Source organism: Aquila chrysaetos, chromosome 11 (genome assembly GCF_900496995.4).
Source record: "Aquila chrysaetos chrysaetos chromosome 11, bAquChr1.4, whole genome shotgun sequence".
Classification (NCBI taxonomy): Eukaryota; Metazoa; Chordata; class Aves; order Accipitriformes; family Accipitridae; genus Aquila; species Aquila chrysaetos.
Window position 1 is genome coordinate 8,195,237 of NC_044014.1, and position 11,729 is coordinate 8,206,965.

The 11,729-nt window shown below is 41.3% G+C and overlaps 1 protein-coding gene across 1 annotated transcript; it reads right to left on the bottom strand.

Annotated features, from left to right (window-relative positions):
- Positions 1 to 3,777: 3,777 nt before the first annotated feature.
- Positions 3,778 to 10,500, bottom strand: KCNK18 (potassium two pore domain channel subfamily K member 18). The gene is made up of 3 exons (XM_030030827.1): positions 10,284 to 10,500; positions 9,258 to 9,404; positions 3,778 to 6,051 (listed from the first exon to the last, which is right to left on the bottom strand). Exons 1-3 carry the CDS (start codon positions 10,498 to 10,500, stop codon positions 5,240 to 5,242), a joined length of 1,176 nt encoding a protein of 391 aa, XP_029886687.1. The 3' UTR covers positions 3,778 to 5,239.
- Positions 10,501 to 11,729: the final 1,229 nt, after the last annotated feature.

An 11,729-nucleotide genomic window follows, 5' to 3' on the forward strand; every position in this document is an offset into this window, starting at 1 on the left:
AAAGGTTTATGCACAAATTCAGTGTCAGCAGGATTCTGGTGGTGCCCAGCCACTGAGAGCTCCATCAGCTTGCAAAAGTATGAACTAACCTCAAAAGAACTAGATGTTATCTACTGAGAGACTGAATTTTTAACTCAAAGCAAAAAAAAAAAAAAAAAAAGCTCACATTCGCATGCAAAACCGTGAGCACACAAGCCAACTAACATTTGTCCAAGCACTTCCCAAAACTCTCTGATGAGTACCATGTGCAGACAACCAGCTATTGGCACGCACAAGCAATGCATTCGTGGACTTCACTGTCCATGAAGGTTTGCACTTAGATCTCGGGCCACTATGCTAAAAATATTGGCCTTGTATATGAGAGATCTGTTGTCTCCACGCAGCTATTACTTGCTATGAGTGATGAAGCAAATTCCTGGTATTTCTGTCACCAATCTGTGCCTATGTACTTTAACAAAGATAATTGAAATTTATCCTGAGCAACTTGATCTCCCTTGCTCTGGGTGTAATGCAGGCTATCATTTTGAATGGCTTGAGAAATATTTTTTCTACCATGTGGTGCATAAGGTGAGGAAGAAGCCTTAGGTAAGGTAGCCTAACTAAATACTTTAAGTTGCTCTTAGAATATAGGATGTCCTGGCAGAACAGCTGAGTACAGCTTGTGGAGGTCCTTAATAATAATAATAATAATAATAATAATAATAATAATAATAATAATTCTATAATAATAAATAATAATAATACATAAAAATAAAAGTGTTCCAATTGTGAAAGCCAGGGAAAATAGTAGGACTCATCATTCTGGGTTCACAAACCACTCATATTGCATGCAACAGCCACACATGCTACATTTGATGCACCCTGCGGTCTGGAAATTAGAATCACAAGGTATGCTGGGAACCTGGAAGCAAAAGGGACTACAGGGACTCCTCTCAGTTGGAGTCTCAGCTTTTGCCTCTGCCGAGCCTGCCACCACACGTGCTATTAACATTCATTATATGAGAGTGTTTTTGTGATGTGGGTGCATCTCCACCTGGAACGAGTTGAAAAAGCATAAAGGCCATCAAAGTGCTATCAGATGTTATTAACGTTGAGCCCACTAAAATCTGGACTACATCTGAACTACTGGCACACAGATGACAAGTCCTACATCCCATTAAGAATTTCCTGAATCCTTAGACGTATTACTCATGTAAAAGTTCCTTCTGAATGGGTTGCTGTTCTTTAAATGACAAAGCAGAGAGTAAGAGGAATATTTCTGATGGTTTCATTAATGGCTTTTCGGTTCAGTCTCCGTATCTTCTTTCTGCCACTGTTTTATCTCTCGGGAGGCTTCCTCGCACAAACTCCTCTGCCCTGCCTGTGGCTGCTGATAGTGAGACCTGTGCCGGAGCCCAACCACCACGACCACCGCGCTGATCTAAGAAGGGCTCTCCAGCTGTGGGCTGGCTGCGCAAACATTCCCCAGGCCAGAGGCACCAGCCCTCACCGTATTTTCGGTCTCTCAAGCATCTCTTCGCCATGTTTATGTCCTTACAGAAAATGGCTCCTTCCTCGGCTGTTGCTGGCATTTTCTCCCTCTAGCCCTTCTGCCCAAGATCATTTTCTGCCCCTTCTGCTCATTCCTCCGTCCCTCCCTCTGTAAGTCCCACACCAGGAATACCCTCCTCTCCGCTCCTAACTGCTCGTGACAGCTGCCATCTTGGCCCAATCAGGAGTGATTGATCCAGCATCCTTCAGCGCCAAGCGCATTTGATCTGTAAAGCTCTCCAGCTGGGTCTGTAATAACTCATATCCTTTGTGGGTTATACATCAAGCAACTCTTTCCCCATCAGTCACGTCTTTCCTCATAGAAAAGTTCTTCCATGAAGCCCTTCACGGCTAATCCACCATCTCATGCAGCACGTGATGGAGAAAAGTTATGAAAAGCGATGTTTTGTACTGCTTTGATGCAAACAAAGCTGATTTCCATGTCAATTTTGTTGAATAAAAACTTCTGGGGGCAGAGACTGAATTCTTCTAGGATTTAGACCATGATAAGAGCAGTCAACTCATAAATATTTATGCCTGAGGCTCACTAAATGAACCACTACTCACTACTTTGTTTCATTTTCATTAACTCTCTTGCTGTGTTCACTGAGCTACATTCAGATCCTGCTATACAGACCAAACCGCTGCAATCACTGTCAGCGCAAGGCTGCTGCGTACTGCTCTGTCATCTGGGCTTCCAACTTCGATAGTAAGAAAATTAGGGTCAGATATTCCTGTTTGTGTGGGATCAGTGTTTCAGTGCACCTGAGTAGAAGACATAAATCCCTTTTTATCTCTGACATTTGGGTGTGTGTCCAGCTCTCCACCCTCCTTTAGGTTCACAACACAAGACAAATGACGATGTTATATTTGCTATAGGTTGGTTGTGTTGTGTTGCCTAAATCACATTTTTTTGTGATATGTTTTGCAGAATCAGAATGTGCTGGTTTGCCTACCTTGCAGGCAAATGTGAAACTAAATATCTCTTCAGAAATTAGATTTGCTGAGTATTTTGTTAGCTATGTAACAATCTGTTTTGATGCACTACAGGCACTAAACTCAGGTCAGAACAAGACCATGCAGACCAGTATTCTGTCTCAGAGACAGCGGGTTGCAAAGGAAGAACACAAGGACAGGAAAGTCTCTAGAGATGCTTCTTCCTCATCTGCCAATTTGGGACTCAGTGATTATTGAGCCAGAAGTGCTTGTATTTAATCGTTTTTCAAGTTTTCCTTTCATGATTTTGTCCCATCTCCCATTGATCTAATGTGAACTTTGAATTGCCACACCCTCCCGTGCCAAGGAATATCTATGGCTTAATTATATGTTGTGTGAAGTACCATTTTCTCTTCTTTCTGTTTGTTTTCTTAAACCTGCCACATGCAAGTTTCATTTGGCAGCCCTAGCTCTCATAATGAAAGATGTTTAACAATCATTCCATCATTCCCTATTTCCCTCCGCTGTGCCCTCATAATGTTACACATCTCTCCTTTAGTCACTCACCTCTTTCCAGACTAGAGAGCTACTCTTCATGTCTCATATGGAAGTTGTTCCCTACCTTTGTTCATCCTTTTCCCTGGCCTATAAACTTTTTCCAGTTTTCCATTTCCTTTGGGAGGTGAAGGACCAGAGCTGTGCACTGTAGTCAAGAGGCAGGTGCACTGTCATTTTATAGAGGGTCATGGTGATGTGATTTGTCCTCTCTCCTTCTATAAAATATGTTTTTATCCCATTATAACTGACAAGTTCTATGTGAAGGAAAGCTGTTTACTGCCATCCCTTGGCCATAGCTAGAATGATCTGGTGCAGAATCCTTAATGCAAAAATCCAGCCAAAATTCCCTGACTTAAGTCTATAAAGTAAATGTGAAGGTATCAAGGTACCACGTTAGTGAGAAGTCTACAGGGGATGAATTCAGGATTAATCCCTCTGCATAAATGAGATCTCACTGATATGAGAAAAGCTAGTCAAATGATATAAAGACCAGTTCTTACTAATGCTGGCAGTGTTAGGCATATCACAAGGAAAAACCCTGAGGAGCAGGAAGTGCAGTTCTCTGATCCAAAGCCCATTAAATCATCCAAGTCTTTTCATTGATTTCTGAGACCTTTGGCACAGATCCAAAGTTCTACACTGATTTTAATCCAAAGACATAAAATAAAGTAATATGAGAGTAGTCTGAATGGAGGGACTTTGTATGTGAAGCCAAAGTTGTGGCAAACATGAAAAAGTTAACCAGAGTTCCTTCCAGCTGTTGTATTCTTTATTGTTATTCTTATAAAGCACTTTTCCGTATACTATCACTCATTATATATTTTACATATCATCAGTATTTAAGCACAACTAATTATTAATAAGGACTGAATACAAATTACCATGTACATGGAGTGTAACAGAGATAAGATGCCATGTAAATATTCTGAAAATCTCAGCTTCAAATGGCAAATTTACCATGGAGAATAATGTATATTCTGTCATAATCAAGCATGCTTTACTATCTAAGGATGTTGTTCACATTCAGCGGGCAAGCGTATAATTTACAGGTTAAGAGGCGGTTAATTAAAGTCAGTGGTTTCTTTTATAGAGTGTGGGTTGGGTTTTTTTTAAAGCAAAAATTATCTATCATGGATAGCTCAATTCAGATTATTAATAATATACGCAAAATCTTGAAGAACCAGCATTATTCACATATTAATGTGCTCCACAAGTATATAACTGCAGGATCCTCACCACATCCCAGTGAAACAGGTAGGCTTTCCTTTCTATGAGTGGGTCAAGGAACTCCCAGAAGTCAAGCAGTCTCTACAGAGTAAAACCTGAAGTAGGAGTGAGGACTTCTGGGACCGGCGTCCCCAGACCCTCATGCTTTTTTAACAGCAAAGAGATGGAGCTTTGTTCCACGGCTGTAGTCACCTTCAGGTTTGCTGCGTGCCTTCCCCCAGGTGGCCAACTCAGGAGCAGAACTTGTCACAAGCACTTGCGTAGCTGGACACCATGAGACACGTGGCGACTCTGGGCTGGGTACAGATACGATAAATGATGAGGGAAAAGGAGGGGGTTCAGCCCTGAACAGATGAACAATTTTCTGTCTGATTTCTGGACAGGGGACAGAGAAAGAGGTGAAAATTTGGTGTCCTTCCTTTCATTTTAAAATTCCCCTGGCCTACACAAAGGTGCAATGTTTGCAATACCTGCAGTCATGATGGAAGAGCAGCTGGGTTCATACTTCTTTTCCCCAACTCTCTCTGATGATGAATCATATTGCAGTAGCACGCTGTCACAGTTCAGTGCCTACAGCCACAACCAAGCTGTCCCTGGCTGCAGACAAGGTGGCAGGACGAGACAGTGATCTGGGCCTTGCTCGGGCAAATGCTGAAAAAAAAAATCCTAAACTGGTTTGCTGTGGGAGAGAGGACAGAAAGGCTGCTGAAAGTCAGAGCTTTGCAGAAGATGCTAGGGAGCACTAGCAAGGAGAGTCTTCTGCTTTTTCGTCATGCGTCATCTTCGGGAAGATGAAACCCTGTTGGAAAGTACTCCCTGGAGATGCCTTCATCAAATGTCTCCTGAGGTATTCAGCCATTTTACAGTAGATTCTCAGAGGAAATCAGAATAAAATATGCCTCCTGTCAGCCCAAGGCAGAAATGCACAGGAACAGTTTCATCTCATTGCAGTTGCCAATGCTTACAAGTGAAGGAGAAATGACTGCTCTTATTTTGGATATACTTTCTTTGATGGCATCTTTTTCTCCCCACAAAATGAAATCACCTTTTTATACAAACCAATTAAGCGGTCTTGGCCCAGCTTAAAAGCAATGAAGACAATTTCCATGCCAATAATAATATAGAGGGAAAAAAACAAGAAAAACTTGGGATGTTCCAGTTGTGTATCGCCAAATCCAATAGTTGTCAAGGTGATAAAGCAGAAATAAAAGGCTTCCTGAAAATCTAACCTGGTTTCCCAGTTTGGAAGAATAGCAGCTGCACAGGAGATGTACACAAAGATAACTAGCACCATTAATACAATGGGCACATCCAATTTTTCTAACTGTTTCCCTATCTTGTCAAAATTCTCAATTACTCTAGACATTGTCTTTCCCCTGGCTAGTTCGGGACATGAACTCCATCTCTCAATGCTTTTATTTCTTGCTGGTTTTGTGTGTTCATTTTCTCTGGCAATTAACATTTCAAAAATTTCAGCATTGCGATATTTGGTTGGCTTCCTTTTAACACCTGGCTGACTTTTCAGCACTTCCATAATAGTCAAGGACTCATTGATCCCTACTTTAGACTGTGTGCTTGATTTCAGTTCGTCCCCTTTGTTACATGTGGATCCAGAACAGAGTTTAGAGGCTAGAATTTTTGACTGTAGTTTTCTGAATTCATTGTAAGACTTGGATAAGACAGTCGCAAGGATGTCTCCCATGTCTGTCAGGACCAAGAACATCAGAGGGATGCCAAATAAAGCATACAACATACAGAGATATTTTCCAATCCGTGTCACAGGGTAGGTATTACCATAACCTTGAACGAAAACAAAAGGAGGAAGAGAAGGGAAAGGGAGAGAGAGAGAACATTGTGATTTATTAGGTATTCACATCCTCTGAGCTTTTCATTGCTGTCAATTTTAAAGGTCAATTTTTAGTCCAGAGCATACTGTTCTTTTTGGCTTTGCTTTGAAGCTATTAAAATTTCTGAGTCTCAAATGCTAGTTACTAATGCAGGCATCCTACCTCTTCAAGCACTTGGAGGTTTAGAGTTTGCCAGTTCTGTCGAATTAACTCTTCCTACCTGATCAGCTGTTTGACTTAACTGCCTGACAAAAGGCCATATAGGGAGGAGAAACAAAAGGTTTGGGGCCAGCCCAAGACCGGTCGGGGTGCAGCCTGTGTCCTGCTGGAGACTGTTATCAGGAAGATTTCCTAACCTGGGAATTGGGGTTAAGAAGGGTCCAAAAGGCAAGACAGCAAGAGAGGTCTCGGGTCCATGGGTCCCTCCGCAGGGAAATCGAGCTGAGGGCTGAGCTCAAAGAGACAACAGCTGATACTGGGGGAAGGTAACGGACTGGGCGGGAGGAGCTGGGGAATCATCTCCTGGCCAGCCCCCAGGACCTTACAGCATGACTGCATGATTTCTGGGCATGAAACTCCCGGAGCTCTGGGAAGATTCAGATCTGGCTGATTGTCTGAATTTTGAACCTGGGACAGCACTATGGATCAGATTGGGACAATGAGATCCTTATCTCAAACTTAATTTCTTCGCCAAAACTACTTGTGACGAATGGTAAGCTAATAACAGACTTTGAAATTGTCCCTAGTTCATCAGCTCTAGCTCTAATGGCATATGTTGTATTGACATTGTGTTTGTACTGACTTCATAGCTTTCAGAGTCTCTTAAATGTACTCAGAAAAACAAAGGATCAAGTGAGGAAGCATATGTTTATCACATGAGGAAATGCATGTTCATTCTAGAGTGCTAAAGCTTACAAATATAAATTACAACAAATAGGGAAGTACTACCAGACGCATGGCCTTTATTATACATAAAATGGTAGCAGAAGATAGATCCTTCTCCTAAATTCAATTTTGGTATTTATATTTCCTTCCTCTAATATATTGGATATGAAACTTAAATTGTAAGTTAGTGCTTTTCCATTACAGTGGGAGAAAACATCAGCATTATATTAATTGTATTAAATTTTAACAACCCTTTATCTTCTCATCCTCCAAAAAGACATAAAGCATTTCTTCTCTCCCTTCACAAACATTGTTCTTTTCTAGATGATCTCCCAGGCCAGGTACTTGGCCTGTAAGATTGTTAGCTCATATGCTGAGCTATGGTTTCCTTAATTTTCTTTGTCCATTCATGTTTGTTTTCACTAATGGCTGCCATGGCCTTTGGTCTGAATCCAACCTTGGTCCCTCCTTTGCTACGAGGCACTGAAAAACTGTTTATTCTCTGTCACTCTGTTCCCCACTGGCTAACTGGGAATTCTAATCCTTACTGCCGAAGCAACTGGGGAAGGTTAATTATTGCAGTTATTGTACAAAGTGATTTTCCTTTCTTATTTTTCTCAATTTCCATGCATTAAAAGTACCTAGTGCAGTTTCAAGGGTTAAAACTTATTTTGAGCTTAAATTTAGCTATCCAGAAATCTAGCCTAGCTGAGCCACTAGGCAACCTCCACGGGCAGTGAAGAGGTAGCAGTTCAGACCACCAACCTTCAGACTAGATGCCTAGCTTCTCCTAGATAATTAAAGATAGCTAAGCTGACTCTAACCTGAAGTGACTTATCAGTTCCTAATACTGCAAATAACAAACGCACCACAATGGAAACAGCCACCTATTAGCAACAAATATTCCAGGCTTCCTACTGATCCCCAAACTTGCTCAAAACCTGAGGAAGCTGTGCTAATTCTCAGTGCTATGAAGGGCAAAAATAATGGCAGTTTAGAAATAAATATGTTGGATCAGTGTGTATGGGGACATTTGTAAAGTCCCATGTTAATGGAGATGGGTAAGTATACCCAGGCAAGAAGTTTTCAACAATATGGTATCTCATCAGTTTGCTGAAGCCAAAGCTTTCTGATAAACTGTCTTTTTTCAAACATTCCCAGCTGATGGTTTTGTACCACAAAATATTCACTGGGGTGAGAATTCAGGTCTGCATCTCCAGTATGTGTCTCTGACGACCTAGATGACTTGTCTTCGAACTCAAGGGCTGCAAGAAGCTGAGTTTGAGCTGTCACCTAAGACATCAGAGTCTGAGGTTCAAGCCTCTGCTGTGACTTAGGCAGCACGCAAGGGTCTCCTACGTGCTCCAAGTGAGTACATTAACTCTCACGCTATTCCTTGTATAGGATAAGCTCTTTCTTAAGGTTCGGGTTTTCTTTTGCATTAAGGTGCATACCCTTGCTGGGATCTTGAGTATATCCTAATGCAGTGGAGAAATGTCTTTGCAATTTGATACAATGCTGTGGGACTATTTCCCATCCAGCTTTGATTCTGACAAATTTAGATAGTCAGTGTCTGTACTTGCCAGCATTTGAGAAAGATTAGCAAAGGGATACAAGCAGCTTTGGGAATGAGCATGAGGAGTTTTATTTAGCAATGCAGAGGGAGCCAAAACCAGAACAGAGGTTCCTATTTGATCTAGGTCCTCCTTTGAAATATGAGGTCAGAATGAAAGATTTCAGAGGTATGACTTAAACATTGCCGTGTGCTGTTAACCTGGAGAAGTGTGAACAACAACAGCATGGTTAATTATAGAGCCATAGATTTACAAATCTCGGTTAGACATAAATAACAGGGAAGCAATTGAAAAACAGTATATGCATATTGAATTACCTTTTCCAGTGAAGAAAACGTTACCCAACATAACACACAATAGTAGGAAGGATCAGGTTGGACTGAAAAAATGGAGCTTTCTTTTCACTTTAATAGTTTTGTGTATGTCACATATGAGTACATGTTATAGTATGTATGTAATGATGCAGCTAATCAGCCTGTACCATCACTAGTTACTAAATTCTGGCTTGCTTCTGTGATTCAGCTACATGTGTTTGCAGAACCCTTTGCAGACTCATTGTCAATACTCAGGAGAAAAATTCAAGGGGATTTGGGTTTTGGGTTGGTCTGTTGGTTTTTTTTAAATTCCCTGGAAGAAATGCATTAAAGAAAGCAGCAATAACAATTGGTTCTGCAGGGGGTTATTTTACCTCTGAACTTACCCACAGTTGTGAATACTGTGCAGCAGAAAAAGAGAGACCCAAAGAAAGTCCATATATCTTTTGGATTGACAAACCAGTCTCGTTCAGCTGTGTTGAGCAGTGCATGGATTTTTTCCTTAAATATCTCCTCATTTTCTGTCATGTTATCTGTTACAGTAACAGGAGATACGGTGAGTGTTTGCAGACCGTCACTCAGGGAGCAGGCAGCCTGTTATTCCAGTGAAGTTTACTCCAGCTGAGGATTTGCCCGTACTCTTTTAAAAGATAAAAATATTCACCTCACCCTCCCCTTCCCCAACACCCCCCCCAAAAAAATCAGGTGGGTCCAGTGGCTTTGTTGAGTAAAGAAACAAGCGACAAATAAACAAGCTATGCTCCAACAAAGTCAAAATATGACACAAAAATAAGCATAAAGAAGCAGGGCATCTACTGGGATGCTTGCCCCAGACAGATCACACACACACAACTGACGCACAGCTACCTGAGTGAAAGTCCAAGCCCGTGTATGAGCCCCGACACAGATCCAGGAGGATTTCTACCCCTTCTCCTCCCCTCTAACTCCTCCATCAGCACCACCGGGTCCAGGGCACAGCCCTGCACCTGCCTCCATCCGAGCATCCCAGCGCCAGAGGGCTGGCAGGAACGCTCAGAGCTGGGAAGAGGGAGCTGGAAGAGACTTTCCGGGACAGTAGGTTCAGTCCCCAGCAATCAGAGGGAAATACCATGGGAATTTCAGCTGTTCTTTAAGGACCTCGGGTAAGTTGGACAAAAGGGAGAGCACAGGCACCTCAGGAAAAGTCTTTTCAGGCAGGAGCACGGGGACCGGGGAAGCTTGCAGTCAAAATCACAGCTAAGGAAGACAAGCAAACAACAGCAGTCATTAGGTAAGCAGAGGGAAAATCCCGTTTGCAGGTTCAGCTGTTAGTGCTTTGAAGAAAGTCTTCAAAAGCCAAAAATCTCATTCAAAAAGCAAGAGAATGAGTAACTCCCTGTACAGTTAAGTAATTTTGAAATTCCAGTACATACCTGATAAATTTCTGGAGATGTACCACAGATTCTGCAGAAATTTTCTATATTCTTCACTTAAATTGACCTTCCGGTTACCTTCAATGTGGGAAAACATGAGAGCCCCAAGAAAAGCGTAGATCACAAGAGAGAGAATGAAGCAGGCATGAGGAAACACTGCCCAAAATATTTTTTTACATGCCCTTTTACCTCGCAGAGGCTGTGATGTTGATGCCATCCTAAGCTTGCTCTTTTTTTTTTTTTTTATAATTTTTGTGGAGAAGACACAGCTTTTAGAAACAAGGAAGAGGATGTAAAAGCTTTTGCATCCTAGAAAAGCTTCTCCTGCGACAACAAGGATTGTTCTGCCTCAGGCTTTCAGATCACATGTCTTTATAAGTGAAGATTGCACTATAGTCCCAATGGAAAAGGAGCACAACTAATCAAGCCTTGAAATATTTCTCAGTTGAAGATATGCTACTCCATCCCTGAATTACTATTGATCAGCCAGTGCTGTAATGCACGCAGATTCTGTGGGTTTCCATTGGCACCAACTCATGTTTAAAGTTTCTTGTTCTGAACTACGGTTTCCCATTGATATAGTAGAAACATTTCCAACGCCCAGGAGGGAAAATGCACACTGTAAGGGATGGATTTCTTTAAAGATTTCTCCTAGAAATGAACAGGGAAATTTAAAATTAATCAAAAGAAGGGGTTGGCATTAATTATTGTCGCCTCTGGGCAGAATGTAGAACAATTAATTTCTCTTTCAGATGGCTTAAAGAATCTCTCTCTATATACCATGTAATCTGTGTAGGGGGGCTCTTTTGAATTTTAAAGGATTTTTCTCCAAAAAGTCAATAAGGTTTTGCCCAGTTCTCACTTGATTAAAATCTTCCTATTAATTGAAATTCCCAGTGACCTTAGTAAGTACAAACTGCAGGATTCAGTTCAAGGTTAGTGATCTTTGCAAACTATATCCAACTTTAAAAATAAAACCTTTCTTTTCATCCATTACTCTAAAACTTAGACCAATGAGCAGTATCGCTGCTCTTTACAATGTTAGTAGTGGTAGTAAGGGGAGTTGGACTTTACAGAAAGAGGTGTTAAATATTTCATTTCTAGGAGTCTTTCATTAAAAATTGAAACAGCCTTGTGCAGCCAAGACCTACTGAGCTGTATACAAGCAACATGTCCATACTGCAAAGAAATCCTACATGTTTACAGTGATTTCTTCTAGGTCAAACTCAGCAAATTGCATCACAAGATATTATATGCTCATCAATATGGAAGACTCCACTATAGAAAAGAGGCTTTCAGGGCTAAGACAAAAATAAGCCTGTGTGCTTGCTACTTTTCTGGTAATCTGCCTCTTTGACTCAATCTTGCTTTTTGACAACACATTTGTAAATCCTCTTATTGCAGTCAATCTTTTTTTTGTCCCCATTGACCTGGAACGCAGGGTTG